The sequence below is a fragment of the Fundulus heteroclitus genome, chromosome 13, assembly GCF_011125445.2.
Source record: "Fundulus heteroclitus isolate FHET01 chromosome 13, MU-UCD_Fhet_4.1, whole genome shotgun sequence".
NCBI lineage: Eukaryota > Metazoa > Chordata > Actinopteri > Cyprinodontiformes > Fundulidae > Fundulus > Fundulus heteroclitus.
This window is the reverse complement of record NC_046373.1, coordinates 3016174-3039603: the sequence shown is the minus strand read 5'-3', so window position 1 is coordinate 3039603 and position 23430 is coordinate 3016174. Positions and strand designations below refer to the sequence as shown.

The window sequence follows — 23430 nt, the reverse complement described above, 5'->3', positions numbered from 1 at the left end:
CTTTTTCATACATGACAAATGCTTATTTTATTGTGTAAATGGGGACTTATTAGTTGCTGTCATTTATGTTGGTAATCTATTTAAAATGGTGGTCGCAAAGACTAGAATAGGTTAACAAGCGGTTATAAACATGTCTGTCAATATACAGTGGTTATCTAATCGGATCCAAACCGAAAGATATTTATTAAAAGTAGTTAATAGCAATAAAATCTAAAAAAAAAAATGGGAACAATAGTCCTGTTGTAGCTTTATCTGCTAAATATATATTTGATGAGTTTTAAAAAAGTTTTGATCTATCAAAATATCAAGAAGTAAGACTTGTTTTATCGTCATAAAGACGGAGAGGTTTGTTTTTGATACATGACAAATACTTATTTTATTGTGTAAATGGGGACTTATTAGTTGCCGTCATTTATATTGGTAATCTATTTAAAATGGTGGTCGCAAAGACTAGAATAGGTTAACAAGCGGTTATAAACATGTCTGTCAATACACAGTGGTTATCTAATCGGATCCAAACCGAAAGATATTTATTAAAAGTAGTTAATAGCAATAAAATATTTAAAAAAATGGGAACAATAGTCCTGTTGTAGCTTTATCTGTTAAATATATATTTAATGAGTTTTAAAAAGGTTTTGATCTATCAAAATATCAAGAAGGAAGACGGTTTTATCGTCATAAAGACGGAGAGGTTTGTTTTTGATACATGACAAATACTTATTTTATTGTGTAAATGGGGACTTATTAGTTGCCGTCATTTATGTTGGTAATCTATTTAAAATTGTGGTCGCAAAGACTAGAATAGGTTAACAAGCGGTTATAAACATGTCTGTCAATATACAGTGGTTATCTAATCGGATCCAAACCGAAAGATATTTATTAAAAGTAGTTAATAGCAATAAAATATAAAAAAAAAATGGGAACAATAGTCCTGTTGTAGCTTTATCTGTTAAATATATATTTAATGAGTTTTAAAAAGGTTTTGATCTATCAAAATATCAAGAAGTAAGACTTGTTTTATCGTCATAAAGACGGAGAGGTTTGTCGGTAAATGCTCTTCCTCCTGCTCAGGGACAACGACATCACCGGCGTCCTGGACCACACCTTCTGTGTCGAGCACAACGCTTACGGAGAAATCATCCCACACGAGCTGAAGCCCAACGGGAAGAGCCTCCCGGTGACGGAGGAGACCAAGAAGGAGTATGTCAGGTACAGAGCAGGATATGAGCGCCATCCCAAGGCTGAGGCCCACAACAGGCCCCCGCCTCTTTACTTTAAATGTTGTGGTGTCTTAAGGAACTGAGGTAGAAAGCGTTTTTTCCTGCTCCCCCCTCTACTGCAGGCTGTATGTGAACTGGCGTTTCCTTCACGGCATCGAGGCTCAGTTCCTGGCTCTCCAGAAAGGCTTCAACGAGGTCATCCCACAGCACCTGCTCAAAGCCTTCGACGAGAAGGAGTTAGAGGTGCGTCAACACGAAGAAGCCATCCAAGAAACCCAACTCATTGTTTTTTTTTTCAACCGTGTAAAGAAGCCCCCGTTTCAACGGTGACTGCACGTGTGTCCGCTTTCAGCTGATCGTGTGCGGCCTGGGAAAGATCGACATCGCCGACTGGAAGTCCAACACCCGTCTGAAACACTGCACCCCAGACAGCAACATCGTCAAGTGGTTTTGGAAAGCCGTGGAGTCGTTCGACGAGGAGAGGAGGGCCCGGCTCCTGCAGTTCGTCACCGGCTCGTCGAGAGTCCCGCTGCAGGGCTTCAAGGCTTTACAGGGTACGTAGCGTCGCTCGCCCTCTTTCTACCAGATGGCCTCAGAGAGAGCTGAGATCAGGCGCAGCTTCTGCTCTCCCTCTTCTTCAGAGATCCGCTATCGAAAGGCGGCAAAAAGAAAAAAAAACACTTTGTTCGTGGGTCAGCTGTGTTTGCAGCTTGAATTCCTGTTTTTAGTGAAATCTGTGGCAAAACACGATCAAGATTAATCATATAAAGGCTTTTTAAGCACACTGAAAAAATGGGATTAATAATTTTTCCAAGTCTGGATAAATGTTTGACATTTCAGACATTATTCCTCCTTGCATTTCCTAACAGATAAAAACAGGAATTTCTAGACAGAAATGTCCTTTTCCTATCATTTGTATTCAAATTATGTTCTTTATCATCTATTAGCCACATCAGTGACATCACAAACATAACCCTCTATATATCCTGTTGGGTTAAATGCCTCAAATGAAAGGTTCAGTTCAAATTCTTAATGCATTTTTTTTTATTTTTTTGCATAAAAATACACAAACTTCTTTAAAGAATCTGTGCTTGGTGTATTTTGAAAAGGAGCTGATTTAATTTATGCCAGATAACCCAAAAAAGATGGGAAATGGCCGTTGGCAAATTTAAAGCCAGCATCAGTAATGTGTTATTTCGTGATTTGTGAAATTGGAAGTAAATATTCTTTCCTCAAGTGTTTTAGAAAGTAAAAAAATCTGTCATCCACTTTCAAACCAGGTTTAATAGTAAGAAAGCTTTTTAGCAAATGGTGACTATTTTAAAATTAATATCCAACGAGTTTCTTTACACATGCCCACCACCAAATATAGTTTAAATTTGGATTGTTTTGTTTTTACTGTCTTGATTTTGTCACAAATAGGATTAAAATCATTTGCTTAATGGCTTAAGAATTGTAGAAAAATCTCTCTTAAATCTTTAGCCATGCTAAGTATGGAGTGGATCGCTGTCGCACAGCGTGCTCATTGTACTGTTTAAATTGTTAGATCAGCTTTATTTAAAGAAAGCCAAATAACAAACTCCACATGAAGGGGATTTACAAACATGTTTAATTCACATGCAGTGGCACAGAATTCAGTTCAGATCCGTCCAATCATATCATTTAGATCATCATAACATTAAATAGTTCAATTTGAACCTAATTTTATAACAGTAAAACCAAAATTAATTGATCAAATATTGTAAGTTGGTAAAATTTGGTATATAAAGAAAACCAGCTGGTTGAGTTCAGCCATTGATTCTGCATCAATCCCTCAAGCTCTGTTCATCGTGTGGACAGAGATTTTCTTCTTATCAATTAATTAATAAAAATGTATTTATAAAGCACCCTTCAAAATTAAAAACAGCTCAAAATACGATAATATGCACGTTAAAAAGGCCTGGAAGTGCCAGGTCAGGAAACATGTTTGGGTCTCTTAAAAACATAATTAAAGAAATAAATGTCCCGACTTGTGCGATTGGGTCCCTGAACCACATCTCATAGTTCATGTTTTCATTTCAGGGGCTGCAGGACCCAGACTCTTCACCATCCATCAGATCGATGCCAACGCCAATAACCTGCCCAAAGCCCACACCTGGTGAGCATGCATCCTCCAGAGAGCTAGTCGCTGAACAAAAAAACATTATTATTGTCAGGATTTAAAAAAAAAAAAAAAAAAAGAAAGATATTTTTGTCATTTCTCTTTCAGGTTTGGTTGAAAATGTGCAGCTGTTGTCATTTTTGGTTTTGTTCCTTTTTAAATTTGAGAGCCGTCAGATCTCTCTCTCCCCAAACAGAAGATGTTCCTGTGAGCCCGGTTCAGTTATTCACGCCGATCTTTTTTCTTCCCTCCCTACCTTTCCTTTCCTTTTACAGCTTCAACCGGATCGACATTCCTCCCTACGAGAGCTACGACAAACTGTACGACAAGCTACTGACGGCTATCGAGGAGACGTGCGGCTTCGCGGTGGAATGAGGCCGCGGGGTCTGGGTGGGTTTTGGGTGCGTCTGCGCTGGACTCTGAGGAAACGTTCATTGGGGATCCGGCCCTACAGTCTTCCTCCTCCTCTCACCGACGCCCACGCTCCAACGTCCTGCGGTTGTTTCTATGGTCGGAGTCCTTGTTTTTGTACTCAGAAAAAGAGAATAGATCAAATTAAATTAGGAAGCTTTGTTACCAGCTTAGCGTTCAACATCCCAACAAACGGCTTCACTTTTTTTCTTCTTTTTTTTTTTTTCTTCCCCCTCCTTTGACGTGTCAGAAGAAAGATCTACTACTTTTGATTTCCTCATGCTACTGAATCCGTAACACTGCAGGTAGCAGAGTCGCTCAGTCCCAAACCCCTCAACACGTCCTCACGGCTGCAGAGTTGGTGTCCTCCGCCCGTCGGAGCACCTTCAGTCCATCCTACCTCAGTGGAAAGCTTTCATGTTTTTAAATGATTCGTTCTAAATCTTTTAAATCCAAAGCAGGGGTGGGGTCCATGATTCGTTTCTTCACACCAGCAGTCATTTTGTATTTTTTTTCAAGAACCGCACCGAACATCTGAGAAGTTCTGAGAAGAAAAAAGGCGTTTTATGTCCCAAATAACCGCAGGGTGGCCGCATCTTCGCCTTGCAGACGTCCCAGTATCCCTTAAATCGTTTCCCGTTTTGTTACTTTACAGCCATACATGATTCAGTTTTTCTGTAAATTGTGGTGTGCATTTACATTCAGCCCCCCCCCCCCCTCCTCAGTCAGTACCTTATAGAGCCACACTTCACTGCAAGTACATCTGCCCATGCTTTTGTTCCTGAGAGCAAAGACTGAGCTATTTGGAAAGTAAGAATGGGCAGAAATTTCAGAGTCAGACAGATCGGACGAGGAGTTTTATTAATAACTCCTTCAGGTTTAGGTCGGGGTTAGTCCAACACGTTTGATCCAAACAGTCCCTTTTTTTTTGTAAATCCGGTTGTATGTTTGCTGCTGTTTGTTGTCCTGCTGGGAGATGAACCTCTTTCTTCCATCGTTGGCCTGTATTTAGCTCCACCCATCTTCTGAGCAACCTTCGCCAGCTTCCCTGTCCCGGCGGACGAAGAGTGTTCTTTGCATGTAAGCCCAAAAAACGTGATTTTTTTTAGTTTGATCGTCTACATGTTTGCTGTGTTCCCGACACGCTTTGAGGCAGAATCCAGGGCAAAATCTATGGCTCGTCACGTTGGCCATCAATGTTTTTGTAGGTTTGCAGTTTTGGAGGATTTTATTTAGGGCTGTCTGAGTAAAAAGGGGCTGAGCATGTATGCACACCAAATTCTTTGGAGTTCAGTCTTTTTTTTTTTTTTTTTGTCATTTTCCTTCCCCCCTTTACGATTTCTTACTACTTTTGTTGTGTTCGAGCCCAAGAGAGTCCCAATAAAACATGTTGAAGTTTGCGAGCACCGACCCAAGATGTGAAAAATCTCAAAGGGGTATGAATCGTTCTGTGGGCACTGCACGTCTGTGCCGGTGTGCGAGGGCAGATGCGTTTGTAATCCCATTTCACCGTCACCCGTTCGGTTTGCTGAATCTCACTGCAGGCCTGATGGAACCTCACCTTTTGGGCTCATCTTCCCGCCTAACCTCTGCACACGTCCGTCTGCAGCAGTACGCATGCCTGCGATATCCCGTCGAGCTAAACCCAGACCGCTTGATGTCGGATCACAAGTGAAAAAGGACAATAACACACACAGGATGGAGGGGGGGGGGGGGTGGATTTAAAACTGGCTGAAGCAGATGGCTTTTCTTCGCCGCCTAGGTTTCGAGTTTCTCTCTCTCTCTCTCTCTCTGTCTCTCTCTCTACACTTCAGAGCACTTTACAAAATGCGCAGTGATGGCAGGAGTGCTACTTTCATGTCGGATTAAAAGTGTGTCATGTTTTCTTTTGTGTGAGCAACCATATTAGTTATACACAGATTAAAAAGTATCTATAGACCTGTAATTTTTAAGTATATATGTACAAAGATATAGCTATTTTGTATATTGTTGCTTGTTTCTTTTTTCCGTTTTAATTGCACGCATGTTGTTGTCTTTCACAGACCTCTCTGCATTCTCAGGTGAAGTTAGCTTCTTTTTCTTTCTTTAAAAAAAAAACATGAATTAGGCTGATATGTGAAGAACCTAAAATTTGGAGGCCCTTTCTCCCTTGTAAGGCGGTCTTGGTGCAAATATTATTCTGTAGGTCCATTTCACAATGGGAGATCAAAATGGCGGCGCTACAATTATTATTGCGCTTCGATCTTGTTTCAAGTCTGAGCTTTAGATGCGAAGCTGCTCCTGATCTAATGGGTAAAACCATAATCGAGCGTCTCTGAACGCCAGTGAGCAAACCGTGAGGAGCTCCTTAATCAACCGGGCGGGCATGGATGGACACTTGAGTTAATGTATTTCAGATTGTTTTTTTTTTTTGTTCTTAAATATTTTGTCAAGGGGAAATATTAAAATATTAATTTCATATGTATACATTTTATTTGCAGCCATGAAGCGGTTTCATATCCGATTTATATCAGGCTAGAGGAGATGAGAACATGTCCTCTTGTCGTTTTAAATTTATTTGATTTTGTTTTGGATTTTTTTTTATTTTCTTTTGTACACATTATGCACATGCAGGTTCAAACTTAATATCTAAAACCTTTTTTATTTACCAAATAGTTATTGGACTGGTTATTTTTTTAAGCAGATTTGAATCATATTTGCACACACAAAAAAAATGTCTGCCCTTTGATTCTTTTTTTTTTTTTACCCCCCTTAGTGCAGACCTTTGCAGCCACAAACCCACAGATCCTCCTAGATTTTAATAATGATTAAACAAAAATGCAGCCTTGGTTTATAAAATTTTTCGTACTGACGGTCGGTTTACCTGTTGCAAACCACGGCAAGTCGTTGAATGTTTAGTACAGGCAGCCCGCGGGGTTTGAAACAACAAAACCTGGATGCAACATAATGTACCTGCATGCTTGTGTGGGCCCTTAGTCAAGATTTATGTGCAAATCTGTGTGTAAATGTTAGACTTTTGATTCAATTCAGTAAAAAAAAAAAAGACGTTTTTTTTAAAAGACATTTTTATGGCATATTTCCTTTGATTTTATATTTATTTTAACGGTATACATGTGTTTATAGTTTCCACATTAGCTGCTCTGTGAGTTTGTAACTTACACTTGTACATAAGGACAATAAAGACGCAAAGTAAGAAACTTCTTATACCCTTGCAGAACACTGAGCAATAAAAAAAAATACGCTGTTTGAACCCGACAGCAGTATGTTTTATAGAACAATGTGCGTTGTCTTTTTTTTTTTGGTCCTGAAACTTAAAATGTGTTTTGAATCTTCAAAGATATTTGACATTACATTAAGCTTTCCACTTGGCAATATAAGCTTTTCTTAGTTGTGTTGAATAAGCCGAGGGTATCATCACGTCATGAACCGTTAGTTGAGATCTAGTTAGTTGAGATGTGTAGCACAGTTTTATGTTTATATTTCATAGGAAACACAAATGCCTGTATTATTTACATATTTCATACAATTAGTAATAGTCAATAGATATTTATAATATTTATGGTGTCTTCCACTTACCTTCCGTGTTGGGACTTGAAATAAAGTCAATGCTAGTCAAGCAAATTGTTATAAATAATAGTGTGTTATATTTTACCTTGGAAGTCAAGACTTCTAAGTTCCAGGTGGGGAAAGAAATAACTGCAAGCTTTGAATTTAACCTCTGAAGTCTTACTTGGGAGAGTTGGAGGCCCCCACGATTAACACAAAGCTCAAAATACAATATGGCTACCACACATAAAATGCACCGCAGTGAAAGTTGCAGAAATAAACGGATCATTTGGGCACCGGATGGTTTCCCTGTTAAATCAGTCAAGCCAATGGTACTTTATATATTCTTGCAAGTGGCTTTATTCAGTGTTTGAAAGGAGAACTTTTTACAATAATAACTGCTAAAATTACACTGATCATTTAAAACTAACGTCTGGAAAAACTGGATGTTACACTGTTGATTGCAACTTTGAAAGTTGATATCTCATTAATCCAATAAATCGCCTAGGACAGTACAATCTGAGTGACCAATGTTCCTTTTCTATTTGAATGCATATAAATGTTTTTATTGGCTTGTTATGCTAGTCGATAACCTGGATGCTGGCTTGATCTGTTAGAAAACCACTCTGGTATTGACAACCAGAACACAGAGCTCATAATTAAAACCTTTTCATCAAAACTATTTATTTTTCAAAAATAATCCATCCACAGAACGTCCAGATTGGTGCAGAATAACAGTATTGATTTTACAGAAAAACAAAGTATATAGTATATAAAATGTTTTAGAAATTTTGTCAGGTCCAAAACATATATAAAGATTTACTTCTGGTCCTAGTTGGACACTTTCATTTCCAGGGAACCTATTCCACACAACCCTCCAGAACTAAATTATATTTCTTATCCCTTTCAGTCTTACAATTCTTTCCCCAAGACACGGTATATATTCTGCATACGCAAGTTCCCTATTCCCCCCAAAGCTAAGGAAAATTCATTATAAAATATTCAATGGTGTATATACCCTTCCAGTGACTTTTTGCATCTTTGTTTTGGGTCCAAAGGCAATTGTTAATTTTGAGAAAATGACGTTGAAACTACTGAGCATTTGTTCTTTCATTGTTTGTTCTCAGAAGCATTTTGGCTGGATAGTTTTGTGGTTACATCCTAAAGTTTCTCAGCTGGGGAAAGTGTGTCTCAAAGACATTATATACGGACTGATTCTGGAACGCCGGAAAAACTTTCTTGGCGAACACAATTCCAATACTTGTGATTTTATACACAATTCCAAGTTTAAGAAATTGACTCCAAAATGTTTTTTTTTTTCCACCAACAAGTTTCTAATCTTTGTTAATGCCCTTAAAACTCCAAGATTATAAAACTTTGCAGCGTGTAACAATGTATTTTAGTAATCTATTATTCTTTGTTTTGGTTTACTTTTCCTCTTTTTGTTCTCTGTTTTGTTTTTGTTCTACCTTTTTACAGCATATATGCCGCTTAAGTATTTTGTATATAAGTATAACTCGTAAGTACAAATGTTAAAGGCATACTATGCAACATTTGTCAGTTAATTAATGTGTTCCATAACGTTTTGGATGATTAAATGAGTCGTTTCAGGTCGAACAAAGGTTTTCTCGGCCGCCCTGGTGGTCTGTAGGGGAAATGCAATTGCAGGAGCCCTCGGCTCGCACCCACAGGCTCAGAAGTCTGTGCATCGCGAGAGTTAGTCTTGCTTTTCGGCGAGAACTGCTACAAGTCCCCAGTGAAAGGCTGCGGCATGCTCGTTGTTAGCGCAGTGGCGGTTTGTGCAGTTATCATGGCGGAACCAGCCAAAAAACAGCAAAAGCCCAAGTCGGAGCAGGAAAAAAGGAGGAAAAAGGCTCTGGACAGAGAGAGGAGTCGCACACGGGTGAACATCGGGCAAGCTTTTACCCAATGGCGAGAGCTAAAAGAAAGAGTAGGCTGCAAGGCTGACGCGGACCTCGCGTTTATGCTGATACGATTGTAAGTAACATTGGAATGGTTTCTCTCTCTCTGTGTGCATGTTCATGCTTTCACTGTGTTAGTCATTGTTTGTACTGCCGTTTTTTTCGACTTCTCATTGCGTTCGCCTGTCTGCTAAGCTCAAAACAACCGAGCCTGGCTTGACGGAGAAACCAGAACAGCTGAGCATCTTTACGACGGTGCAATTTTGGAAAATCAACCCCGGTTGCAAGTTGATTTCATTTTATCCCACGTGCCAGTCATTGTGACGTCCTCGCGTAACGTCCAATGTGCGTGCTCGTCCGTTGCTGTTGCGCATGCGCGCTTCTAGTGTTTATGTAGTATCCGGCGAGCTTCGATTTCAGCCGTACATCGTAGCTCCGCTGCTCTCACAGTTTACTTTGAAAATGGCGCAGAGTCGCAAGAAGCAGACTGTCTTCCAAGTTTATGAGAATAAGAGGAAGGCATCAGAAAAAAGAAATAAGACCAGAGTGTATTTGGGAGATTCTTTCCCGCAATGGCGTGCTCTGAAAGCGCTGACTGGAATTCCCACTGACGCCTCCTTTGCAAAGTTTCTAATGGACAGGTAACTACGGCTTGATATTTAAACAGAGTATTTCCAATTCCTGCTCGGAAAAGTTTTCTACGTCTCTGGCGTAACTTCCCAGCCTTACATGACGACAATCAGCGTGTTTAGCGGAGATGGCCTTGCGCGTGCGCAGTTATTTAAAAAGTGACGAGCATTTCTTACCTACATTTCCTGAAAAAAGCCTCTTGAATCTGCTCTAGCATCAAAAACTACAGCACTTAAACCCTTCAAATATGGATTAAATTATTGTACCCAAATAGTAGGATCTGTAAAATCCACTTTACCGACCTTTCACAAATCAGATAAAGCTTTCACAGACACTAAAGGCCCATTTAATGCTTTTTTAAATGCAAAACTCTTGAAAACGGTATAATCATAAGAAGACACACCAATGGGATGGGGAGGAGAAAACTGATCGACAAATATATTAGCCTTTATAGATTAATGCTCCAAGGTACATGTCTGCAAAACTCTAACTTCAGCTACATGCGCTTCCACCAGACATCCAATTTCTTTAAGCGTGGCAGTCTTTCAAGAAGAATAGTTTGCTTTCCTGGTGTCCTGCTTCAGTTGCAAATGATCTCTGATTGTTGAAAGTATGAGGGAAATGATTGGAAGAGCTGAGCATTAATCCTGTATGTTAATGTGCCAAGGTGAGTAAACATATTGCTGTTAGTTACAAAAGTATGGATTTTATCTGAAAGAGAAATTAACAAAAGAAAATCTTAACTGCTCCAGCCAATAAAACTAAAAGAACTTGTAAACTGACAATTGGTACATGCAGAGTAATTAATTACAACTCTTGATCTAAATAGACGGTTTATAAACAATAACCAGTAGTGTTGTTAAAAGTAAATAATGTGATAACTCAAACCCCCAGTAAAGATTTAGCCTCTTTTGACTGCTCTTTTTATGTGTACAAAATATTTAGAGCTATTAAGCTCTTTCTCTTGGGGAGAAATTGTCTTTGGTTATTTTACAGGACATTGTCTCTGAAGAGGTGAAGCCACAGTTTAATTTCAAAGAGAAGTGGGTTCCCATCATCTTCGATGATGACGCACAACTGGACAAAATAACGCAATAACTGTCAGACCCGCTAGACGGCTGCAAAACCATCTCAGCAGAAGTCTGGAAAAGGTTGTCTTATAATCATGTTAGCAGTGCTGCTTTCTGAGGTCGCCAGTCCCGGTTTAGACATTACTTTCACATTTAGAATTCATTAATCAATCATTACTGTCCAGGCTGAGATATTTATTACAGAATATACAAATGTGAAAATAAAAAAAAGAAATAGTAAGTGTAACAATAAACCTTAATACATCTATCCAATCGACCAAAAACATAAAATGACAGTAAGGAATGTATGTAGGAGCAGTAAAAGAAAGCAAAGTGATGAAGAATATTCAGCAAATGGGCCCCGATCTGCTTCACGATGAAGCTGTTCTAATGAATAAAGGCAACTATTGCCACAAGCGCCTTGAAAAGAGCAAGTCCTTTTTCTGAAGGGCGGGGGGTCCTGTCAGCACATATATGGTAGCTCAGGGTAGTAGGAGGTGAGCAGGAGCAGGGTCTAAAAGGTATGAGTTGTTTGTGGAAAGGGGAAAACAAATGTTTCTAAAAAAAATATATTTCTTGGTTTGTTTTCCATAACCTTTAACTAAATGCAGCATCTTTGGAAGAGGCGTGCAAGGCTTTATAGACGCACAAAAGAAATTGTTTTAAAACAAGAAATGCATTATTGATAAAGGAAATTACAAGCTTGAAGTTGTGCATTTCTTTTGTTGTTTTTAATTAGGCTGAATTTTATTGTAGAGACCCCCAACAACCACAGAAACACACACCCCTTTTAGCCTTTTTAAAGTTTTGTCAGAGTCATGCTTCCTATTAGTGTAGTATATTATCCTATTAGCGTAGAGTAATATTACAATTATACCACTGTGGCTTTTAAACCAGACTGGTTCTAGTGCGGTCCACATGCAAAATAAAGCTTTCACAAATCCCAAAGTGGGTTTGAAAGATTCAGGGATTAGTGTAGATAATATCTGGCATTTGTCTGTGCACTTATTTATTTTGGTCTATTATTTTCTGTCTATTCTTTTCCATCCAGCTACGAGCGCAGTAGCCAAGGATGTCCTCCACCATCTAAAGACAAAGCTCAACCTCTCAGACCCCCCGTGTCTGGCGTCACAAGCTCTTCTGATCCTAACAGGTTGGTGGTTATTCACACAGACTATAATCAAGGAATCAAGAAGCTTTATTGCCATCATGTGTTACCATAATAAAAATTTTGGTGAGACAGACATTGGCTCAAAATAACCATAAATGCACATAAGACATAATCTCCGCATTTATTTTTTAAATAGTTGATTGCACTGCCCAACGTGTATATCGTCCTTAGCAGCTGGTGGACTAATTTTCAAGTCAAAAGGTCGGACAGCAGTTTACAATATTGTGCAGTAATTAAGTTGTAGAATTGTACACGGATGGCTAACAAGACAGAGATTTGAATGTGTGAATACACACTTGCCATTGAAAGTATAAATGATCTTCATGAGATCAAAAACCTGTGTAACCAGTAGTGTGTTTGTAACAGAACAGATTATGAACTTATGTTGCTGAATCCTTTCCCTGATTGAAGTGGGACAAACAGTGCGTCGCCCTGGTGGGTGGGATCTGTGGTAATACGTCTGACATTTTTCTGGACTTAAACCTTTTCTAATGCCTGTAGAGGGCATCCCACAATCCCCTGTTCTGTCCTCACCACCCGTTGTAAAGCCTTTCTCTCCTGCACTGGGCAGCTCCCGTATCACACCTTCACACTGAGACACAAAATGCTTTCTATGGTAGCTCTGTAAAAGTTTTTTAACAGCTTAGTGGAAAGTCCAGTACGTTTCAGTATCCTGAGAAAGAAGAGCCATTGTTGAGCCCTCTTTACCAGGTGGGAGGTGTTTTGAGTCCAGGAGAGGTCAGAGGAGATCCAGGAAGTTGATGCTATCCACACAGAGCAGTCACGGATGAAGAGACCAGGGCTGAGAGCACAACCCTGTGGCATTCTGGCGTCGAGGATCAGTGGGGCGGATGTGCGCTTCTCTATCCTCACCACCTTGGGCCTGTTGTTGAGGAAGTCACTGATCCAGGAGCAGAGTGGTGGAAATGGGGATAAAAGAAGATAACAGCTGTCACCTCATCAGGCATTTAGCACGCGCTTTTGTTTCTGTGCATTAAAAGCCTTTTGGCTAATTCAGGAAAAAAAAGATGTAACCTAACAAGTAGCAGCTTGGTTGGCTTAGTTCTATTATTATACGCAGTTCAAGAGGAAGCATCTCTATTTACTGTACAATAATGACCCATAAGCTATGACATTTTCATAACAGTAAATTAATGATTGTATGAGTTTTACCATTTAATAAATGTTTTTTTTTTGTCATTGCATCAAATATTTGTTGCGGCGATTGTCTGTGCACTAATTAATTGGTCTATTTTTTTCTTTTTATGTCTATCTATGACCGCAGTGACCAAGTATGTCCTACACCATGCAAAGGCACAGACGAACCTCTCAGACTTCCTGTGTCTAGTGTCACAGGTTCTTCTGACCCTAAAAGGTTAGTGGTGTAAATCATTTATTCACACACAGACTATATCAAGGAATCAAGAAGCTTTATTATCTGCTTTATAGCTGCTGCAGCCTTATACGCTCATGGGATGTTGCAGTAGACCTGGTCTAATATATTGTCTCTGGTCTGAAATTCTATGAATTTATGGAAGAAAAGAGAAGGTTTCTTAAATAAAGTTTTAATAATAGCTAAACAAAAATACTGTGGTACATATCCGTTTTGAAGTGGACTGATTCTAATGTGGTTCAGCTTCATGTTCAGAGCCTGTGCTAAAGGTCCTGAAAATCACTATTTGATATTAGTTTTAGTTGGAGCATGGTTGTTGCTTTCCAAAAGTATAATATATTTTAATATGTTAGACTTGTAAGCTATCTTATAGCTATCTTATAGCCTGCTGCATACATTTTCACACATGTCCTTATACGGTGCTGTTAAGGTCATGCCAAACAGGGATGAAGAAGCTAACAGCTGTCACTTCATCTGGCATTTAGCACAAGCTTTTTTTTTTACTATGCCATAATGCCTTTTGGCTAATTCAGGAGAAAAAAAATCACCCAATGAGGATCAGCTTGGTTGGCTTAGTGTTTTTTTATTTCTATGCAGTTCAAGAGGAAACAGTACTACTTACTGTACATTAATGACCCATAAGCGATGACATTTTTATAACAGTAAATAAATTATATACGTTTTACCAAGGTTCTGGCTTCATTGAATTTCCAAAAAAAAGAATATAAATGTTTTTCTGTCATTGAATCAAATATTTGTTGCGGCGTTTGTCCTTTGAACTAATTAATTGGTCTATTTTTTTTCTCTTCATCTATGAACACAGTGACCACGTATATACTACACCATGCAAAGGCAAAGATGAACCTCTCAGACTTCCTGTGTCTAGTGTCACTGGCTCTTCTGACCCTAAAAGGTTGGTGGTGTAAATAATTTATTCACACACAGACTATATTAAGGATCAAAGAAGCTTTATTATCTGCTTTATAGCTGCTGCAGCCTTATACGCTCCTGGGATGTTGCAGTAGACCTGGTCTAATATATTATCTCTGGTCCGAAATTCTATGAATTTATGGAAGAAAAGAGAAGGTTTCTTAAATAAAGTTTTAATAATAGCTAAACAAAATACTGTGGTACATATCCGTTTTGAAGTGGACTGATTCTAATGTGGTTCAGCTTCATGTTTAGAGCCTACGCTAAAGGTCCTGAAAATCACTATTTGATATTAGTTTTAGTTGGAGCATGGTTGTTGCTTTCCAAAAGTATAATATATTTTAATACGTTAGACTTGTAAGCTATCTTATAGCTATCTTATAGCCTGCTGCATACATTTTCACACATGTTCTTATACGGTGCTGTTAAGGTCATGCCAAACAGGGATGAAGAAGCTAACAGCTGTCACTTCATCTGGCATTTAGCACAAGCTTTTTTTTTTCTGTGCAATAAATGCCATTTGGTTAATTCAGGGGGGGGGAAATCACCCAATGAGGATCAGCTTGGTTGGCTTAGTTTTTTTATTTCTATGCAGTTCAAGAGGAAACAGTACTACTTACTGTACATTAATGACCCATAAGCGATGACATTTTTATAACAGTAAATACATTATATAAGTTTTACCAAGGTTCTGGCTTCATTGAATTTCCAAAAAAAAAAAGAATATAAGTATCTTTCTGTCATTGAATCACATATTTGGGGCAGTGTTTCTGTGCACTGATTAATTGGTCTATTTTTTTCTCTTCATCTATGAACGCAGTGACCACGTATATACTACACCATGCAAAGGCAAAGATGAACCTCTCAGACTTCCTGTGTCTAGTGTCACTGGCTCTTCTGACCCTAAAAGGTTGGTGGTGTAAATCATTTATTCACACACAGACTATATTAAGGATCAAAGAAGCTTTATTCTCTGCTTTATAGCTGCTGCAGCCTTATACGCTCCTGGGATGTTGCAGTAGACCTGGTCTAATATATTATCTCTGGTCCGAAATTCTATGAATTTATGGAACAAAAGGGAAGGTTTCTTAAATAAATTTTTAATAATAGCTAAACAAAATACTGTGGTACATATCCGTTTTGAAGTGGACTGATTCTAATGTGGTTCAGTTTCATGTTCAGAGCCTATGCTAAAGGTCCTGAAAATCACTATTTGATATTAGTTTTAGTTGGAGCATGGTTGTTGCTTTCCAAAAGTATAATATATTTTAATACGTTAGACCTGTAAGCTATCTTATAGCTATCTTATAGCCTGCTGCATACATTTTCACACATGTCCTTATACGGTGCTGTTAAGGTCATGCCAAACGGGGATGAAGAAGCTAACAGCTGTCACTTCATCTGGCATTTAGCACAAGCTTTTTTTTTCTGTGCAATAAATGCCATTTGGCTAATTCAGGAGAAAAAAAATCACCCAATGAGGATCAGCTTGGTTGGCTTAGTTTTTTTATTTCTATGCAGTTCAAGAGGAAACAGTACTACTTACTGTACATTAGTGACCCATAAGTGATGACATTTTTATAACAGTAAATACATTATATAAGCTTTACCAAGGTTCTGGCTTCATTGAATTTCCAAAAAAAAAAAGAATATAAGTATCTTTCTGTCATTGAATCAAATATTTGGGGCAGTGTTTCTGTGCACTGATTAATTGGTCTATTTTTTTCTCTTCATCTATGAACGCAGTGACCACGTTTATACTACACCATGCAAAGGCAAAGATGAACCTCTCAGACCTCCTGTGTCTAGTGTCACTGGCTCTTCTGACCCTAAAAGGTTGGTGGTGTAAATCATTTATTCACACACAGACTATATTAAGGATCAAAGAAGCTTTATTCTCTGCTTTATAGCTGCTGCAGCCTTACACGATCCTGGGATGTTGCCGTAGACCTGGTCTAATATATTGTCTCTGGTCAGAAAGAAGAAAAGGTTTCTTGAGCAAAGTTTTAATAATAGCTAACTTAGAATCCTGTGGTACATATCCATTTGGAACTGGACTGGTTCTGATGTGGTCCTGATTTTTTTTATTTTTGGTCTATTTTTTTCTGTCCATCTATGACCGCAGTGACCGAGTATATCCTACACCATGCAAAGGCACAGATGAACCTCTCGGACCCCCTGTGTCTAGTGTCCCAGGCTCTTGTGATCCTAAAAGGTTGGTGGTGTAAATCACACATTGAAGGCACAATCTAAATAATTCACATCCAGTCAATGAAAACCTCGAGGTCCGGTGTCCTGCAACTTTGTTTCCCTGAATCAAAAGACTGAATTACCTCCTGAGTATACAGTCAAGTTATCCAGAGACCTGCTAATGACCTGATTATTTAAGTCAGGTGTGTTGAAGCAGAGACTCATAGAAGTTGCAGGACGCTGAACCTTGAGAACTGGAATTGAAGATCCCTGATCTACAGGTTTGTTTGTCAATATAGGCCTAGTGAAGAAATTAAAAGGGGGAAAGACTCTTTGCTACAGCATAGTCTAAAAAAAGATTTCACTATAGTAAATCTTTATCAGAGGTGCATTGAACTCAAAGGGTTATTTGAAAATGTTCAGATAGGACAGGGCTGTGAATAAATACTATTATTTCTTTGCAATCAATACCATATGTCAACACAAGGTCCAAAGTATGAAGGCAAGAATGTCAGTTTATGCACAATTTGAGCAAAGCCAATTGAGTCTAGGATGGTATTAAAGGCTACATTAAAGTTATCATATTCAACTCAGTTTTATTTATATAGCGCCAATTCACAACACATGTCATCTCAAGGCACTTTACAAAGTCAAGTTCAATCAAATCATACAGACTGGTCAAAAGGTTTCCTATCTAAGGAAACCCAGTAGATTGCATTGAGTGTTGACAGGCAGCATTCACTCCTCATGAAAGAGTGCAGAGTTGTCTGCATTGTTGATGGCTTTGCAGTAATCCCTCATACTGAGCAAGCATGAAGCGACAGTGGAGAGGAAAACTCCTCTTTAACAGGAAGGAACATCCAGCAGAACCAGGCTCATTATGAATGGTCATCTGCCTTGACTGATTGGGGGTTAGACAAGACAGAGCAGAGACACAAAAAAAGCACACATTGATCCAGGAATCCTTTCAATGTTATATGGTTATAGCAGATGATGTGCCTCCCCTGGATGGTGTCACAGCTAACAGAACGCCAGACCAGGTGTACCTACTATGAAGAGAAAAAGACAGAACTAAAAGTTGAAATAACAAACAAAACATAGCAGTATGGCACAACATTGCATTAAGTTATTTAATATTCAACCTGTTCAATAAACCACATTTGTTTATTTATTTTTGGTTCAAATTGAGTCATATACATTTTTATGAGGTTTTCATGATTAGCTCCTTTTTAGATCAGTTTTTAATGTATTGGGTTTTGACCACAGGCAAGACACTGTCTCAATCAGACATATATGTTGTCCTCTTATGTAGGATTTAATCTAGAGGTGTGGATGTGGCCCTTGTCTTAACAAATAACTCGATGACTTCTTAACCTGCTGGTCCAAAGTGGTCTGCTATCAGGTTCCAAAACACGAAGGGAGATGGTTTATTTATGCAATAGTGCAGTGTTGGCACTGGCCTTAAGGGGCACTAAACCTGAAAGTTACAAGTCTAGCGCCCCCAGTGGCTAAAAGTTACTCTGCCGCTTTAAGTTCAAAGATGCGCTCACGCGAGACGCGGAAAAGGGACATTTTCGTGTTGGTCGCTTGACATTTCGCCTCTCTCTAGCGAACAACTCACAATGACAACACAGTGAATTTTCATCCAGCTTGCTTCACCGCATCATCAAATAGGAGGAGCGTCTATCCGCTTGTCGGTTCTTCCAGTCTGTTCAGCTCACAGTGGCGGGGATGGATTTTTCAGAGTAAAAACCCTGCCTGGATATCCTTCATCCTTTTCACTTTACCATGGCCCGTATGCTGTGGAGGTGAAAATGTAAATGGTTGGAACTAATCTGTGCACCTGTTTTTAGCTTTCTGAACCTGGGTCCCCCACCTCTGAATTTTGCTTCATTCTAGGCAGGCGTCCGCAACTAGAAATGTCTTTCATTATGTCATGTTTACGTTTGAAATCACGTTTTATCAGAATAATAAGCCTACATTTCAGTCTTTTCAGGAAGCCGAATTTTGTTTTCAGCAGAGCAAGCTACCATCTTTGTTTTTAAATCAGTGAAAAAAATTATAAATAGCTGCAGATAGCCGTAAGGTTAAAGTGAACAAGTTGGAAGACTTTGATTATGGTGCCGATTTAAAAAAAAGTTACACAAAACTGTAAAAAAAAAACCTCAAGAGCAGCTTTGTTTCGTGCTTTAACATGAGATGTTTAAAAAAAAAAACATAAAAAAAAAGCAACAACCTTGACATGATTACGTTTCTTCGTTTCACCGACAAGTCGATGTGTGAAGACCTTCAGATCCGCCTGTCTGACTGCAGTGCGCGCTCCCGACACAGGGAAACACACGAGAGCTTTGTGCTGCGCGCGTGCGGAAAAATGGCAGGGACAAACCCTACCGTCACAGGAAAACTGCCCATTTCTCGATTGCCACCTACCCAGATAACAAAGAAAGGGAGACAGAAGATGACCGAGGAAGAAAAGCAAGCTAAAAAGAGGGAAGAAGACAAGGTCCGAAACAAAACTAGGATAAACATCGGAGTAGCTTTTGAGCGGTGGAGGAAGCTACGCCTATCGAAAGGATTCAAGACCGATGCAAAGTTAGCAACGTTTCTGCTCGACCAGTACGTATCGCGTATTCATTTTTATAACTGCACAGCTAAGATGGAGACGGTTACAATATCACCGCGGATAGCGCAAATCTCAATGTACTCTGTAGCTTGTTGCTAAGTCAAAGTTAGCCCTGTTTACTAGCCTGCGCGTCCACGGGTGGGCTCCTGGGGGGGGGGGGGGCTGCAGCGGACAGCAAGCGGGGGGTACGTGTGAGGCGTGCTTGTTGAAAATCTTAGTTTTTCTCAGAACCGAGACAGTTTAAAATATCTCTCTGAGGGGGAACAGATTATTTTAGGGGAACCGACCTTCACACCCGGAACACCGGAAGTGAGGAACTGGAAACCAGGGTCTCATCTTCCGGTGTGAAGTGGAGTTCACACCGGGGGCGTCTCGTCATTTTCGGAACCCCGTGTACATTAAAATATGGTTATTAGAGCCGTTAACGGGAATTATCCCATGGTTTGGGTGAATACTCGATTCTGATTGGCTGCTGGGTGTCCGTTAAAAAGTGATATATATACGATACCTGTAAATGAAGTTCGGTCAAAAAGTCTGATTGTTCTAAATCATTGCGCTGGCTCTAACAGTAAGACGGTTGGAATAGCGTTAGTGACCATGGCAACGCGTCACAACGAGCGATATTAAATAGTTCCGTTGGTTCACAAGGGTTTATAGAGGCCAGGGTTTTAGACAGGGGAGGAAATATGTCTGATAATATAGTTTATAAATACAGAAAACTCTACCAACGTGGAGTTAATGTTTTACAGAAGATGTAAATTTGATCATTTAATAAAAACAATTTAATCATGACTACCAGTTAGATGGATTTGAAATTGAATATGAGCTGCTGTCAAATGTCAAATCAATTAAGGGAACAAAAAGTAAGTAAAAAAATATTTTATTGGCGTATTTGTCCTTGATTTGAGCAGCTAAATAAGATTCTCTGCCAAAGGAATGAGTGTTTTGAGCCCAAAATTAAAAAAGATAAAATATATATATATATATATATATATATATATATATATATATATATATATATATATATTTTAAGTCATTGAATGATTTTAGCCCTTATTTGTCTGAACTGATGCACCTTTATATGCCACCACAGGCTGTTAGATAATCCGACCAGATGCTTTTAGCAGTTCCAAATACCTTTTATAAATCCCGAGGAGACAAAGCCTTTGCAGCTCTGGCTCCTCAATTATGGAATGAGCTGCCGCTGAAGGTCAGGCATGCCCCACTATCTTTCTGTTTTTAAAACCCGTTTGAATTATTATTATTTTATTTTGTTTGTCTTTGGTGACTGCTGTTAGTGCTTTAGAAATAAATATGGTATACTGCACAATTTTAAGTTTAAAAATCTTGTTTCGTTGGTGGATAATTTAAACTTGCCTGCTCAAATCAAGGACAAATTCACTCATTTCAAGAAAATGTTAGTTTTAGTTTCCTTTCTGCAGTGTAGAGGCTACAAAGGAGCTCTTCAGCTTAGTCTAGGTGACGGGACCCTTCACTGTGCGTGTTGTTAATGGTCAGCATTTCAGTAACTATAACAGATTTAGCAGAGATACAAGCATTAAACTGAGGCATTAATTTTTGTTTCTCAGAGAAAGTGTTTACATCAAAGAAGAACCCGTGGTGAGTTCATCTAATGAAGTTGAGCTGGACAGCATGGCTTCTCTCTCTGATCCATCTTCAGAACTTGAACAGGTAAGTTGCTCTCTTACCTGACCAGCCGCCATTCAGCCAAAGGGCAACATGGAGACAAAAAACGATGAATTGGATTCTCTGAATTAGCCCGAATAGTCGTGTTTTTGGTCTGTGGGAGGAAGCCAGAGTACCCGGAGAGAAACTCCTCATCTACAACAAGAACATGTGAACTTTATGCAGGAGATCCCCAGGCTGGGACTTCACCCCAGGCAACAGTCCCGCCTGCGCCCCAGAAATGATCTGTTAATTTATTGATGTGTAACCAATAAAATAACTGTAGCCACTTTATCTAATGTAGCTGCAGTTTTCATTATCTTGTTTATTAGGTTGTTTTTTTACAAACATTGGTCAGACTTGAAATAAATTTGCAACTTTAAGTCATGTTCAGATGACTTTTTTATACATCTAATCAATCCAAAACTCATTTAAAACATGTGCTCCTTTTTTTTTTTTTTTTTTTTTTTTTTATGAAATCTTTTCCCATTTTTTCCTACACCTTCTGTCACTTCTTATGTCAAGGAGGTGAAGACAGAACCTGCATCTTGTGAAGATGTGTCAGAGAATAAAGAAAATAAAGGTGAGTTGACTTTATCTTTTAGTGGAGTTATGACACTAATGTCTGCACGGATAATGATTAAAAAAAATTTTCTCTATGTACAGATGAAGATGGAGACATCAGCGCCTCACTAAGTGTGGGAGATGGCTACTACCTGGTGGATTTGGGAAGGTTCGCTCCTCTAGATGCTAAGATCCAGACTGAAAGCTTTCACTTTCTTTCTACACGGTATTCACTGGCATCTGAATAACTTAATTTACCCGTCCGTGTGTCTCCTTACACCCGTCAGCTCGTCTGAGTTCGTGGTGGACGAAGCGTGCATCCTCGAGCTCTTCAGGTCCTGCCAGCGATGCAGCCGCCACTGCAGGGTGATGAAACGCGTTCAAGGCCTGAAGATCGTCGTCAACCAGAGGTGCTGCTACTGTGACAACAGATTCGAGTGGACCAACCTGCCGGACGGCTTCTCCGACGAGGAAGACGGGGATCTGCACATAACGGACAGACGGCAACTAACAGCAGCTTGAGCTGATTAATGAGACAGACTTTTCTCCATACAGCGGATGACCAGCAGGCTGGTGCTTATTTAAATCTGCTGGGTGTAACTCAAAGGTCACACTCGTCCGTGGGGATTTGCCTCCTGGTTTTTGTCGTCCTGGTTGCCTCAAAAGAAATAAAATTATTTCCTTTTAATAGTGCCATAGAGGGGAAATTTGTCTGCGGTTAACCCTCCCCTAGGGAACACTGTGCTGCAGCTAAATAAGGGATTCAGACCAAAGCATAGTGCCACTTTACACAGACCACAGCCGAAGGATTTAAACGCGTCATACGCTCCTTTTAAGTAAAAAAACAAAACTGGTATTTCTAGATGACTATTTTTTTTATACAGTCAGTCGACAGTTTTTCTTGCTAGAAGCTGAAGAGCATCAGTGTTTGTCAAAGTGTTACCACAATCTAATACATTTCTAAACATCAATTTTAAAATTACAAGGAAGTAATGACAACGTACTCTGGAACATATGGGCTGCATCTTTAATTTTTTTTTTATAAAAGTCTCAGATTTGGGGTTTGGGTGAACGGTCACTTCGCAGAGTTTTCTTCCATTGGAGCGTGGTGCGTTATTTTTAGAGAACCCCGTTAAATCTGTGCTGCTCTCCATCAGTCTTACTGAATATGGTTCAGTATCTGCATATACGGTCAATACAAATAATCTGAGGCTGTCACGGTTGTAGGAGATCGACCTTCCCAGTTAGATGATCTTTTAAGAAATCCAAACAAGGGTTCAGATATCTTTTGTGGTTCTTGCGCCCACAAAACCTAGGTTCCTTTCTACTAATTATGAAGAAAGGAACCTCTTTCTGTGTGAGCACATGTGGGATGTGTGGCCACATGCACATTTTTTGTTTTTATATTTTTGTCATTGCAACATATATTCCAATGGAATGAGTCATCTGCATTTAACGCATCCCTTGTGGGCTGCCACTGTGTGGCAATTGTGGATCGTTGGATAAAGAAAATTAGGCAAATACATAAAGCCCAGAGTTTCTAAAGACTATGGCCATACACTGACAGTTTTCTCAATTAAAACACTTCTTTTGCCTACCTGTGTATCTCAGCCCTGTGTGATGGCAAAGGTACATTTTTGTAACTCTGTGTTTTTCTACTGATGTGGAGGCCCAGTCTCAGGATGCAAATGTTAAATTGACCTGTTTCTGGTTGGCAATAAAAAAATAAAATACAATGTTTTCTTGCAAATCTGTTCTTTTCTGTAATGCATATTCAAGTAAATGTGGAGATTGATTAATGAAGTTTAAATCACGATTATTTCATATCAGCCCTAGGTCGGCCAGTAAAGGTAACAGTTTAAGATAAGGTGATTGGCCAGCAGCTAAAGTACATGTTGACCAATCAGATGCCGGGATTTATATTACCTGTAATG

At 39.2% G+C, this 23430-nt stretch overlaps 2 protein-coding genes across 6 annotated transcripts in view; both read left to right on the top strand.

Annotated features, from left to right (window-relative positions):
• The window catches only part of LOC105934269 (E3 ubiquitin-protein ligase SMURF2), a 78833-nt gene extending 71787 nt beyond the window's left edge, over window positions 1–7046 (top strand). For all 3 annotated transcript variants that reach the window (XM_012874177.3, XM_012874176.3, XM_012874175.3), the window contains exons 16-20: window positions 1072–1209; window positions 1343–1463; window positions 1573–1774; window positions 3282–3357; window positions 3636–7046. In XM_012874177.3, the coding sequence (XP_012729631.1) occupies window positions 1072–1209; window positions 1343–1463; window positions 1573–1774; window positions 3282–3357; window positions 3636–3735 (637 nt within the window). In that variant the 3' untranslated portion in view covers window positions 3736–7046. The remainder of the gene's footprint in view (window positions 1–1071; window positions 1210–1342; window positions 1464–1572; window positions 1775–3281; window positions 3358–3635) is intronic.
• A 2579-nt stretch (window positions 7047–9625) lies between these two features.
• LOC110368069 lies at window positions 9626–23246 on the top strand. Of its 3 annotated transcripts, XM_036144895.1 has the most exons (11): window positions 9626–9880; window positions 11991–12092; window positions 13396–13485; window positions 14327–14416; window positions 15254–15343; window positions 16180–16269; window positions 16559–16648; window positions 20836–20938; window positions 21458–21515; window positions 21599–21665; window positions 21784–23246. In XM_036144895.1, exons 1-11 carry the CDS (start codon window positions 9702–9704, stop codon window positions 22016–22018), a joined length of 1194 nt encoding a protein of 397 aa, XP_036000788.1. In that variant the 5' UTR covers window positions 9626–9701; the 3' UTR covers window positions 22019–23246. The 3 variants fall into 3 exon arrangements, with proteins under 3 accessions (XP_036000788.1, XP_036000789.1, XP_036000790.1); XM_036144896.1 differs by lacking the exon at window positions 16180–16269; XM_036144897.1 differs by lacking the exons at window positions 14327–14416; window positions 15254–15343; window positions 16180–16269 and having other exon boundaries at window positions 9628–9880.
• Window positions 23247–23430: the final 184 nt, after the last annotated feature.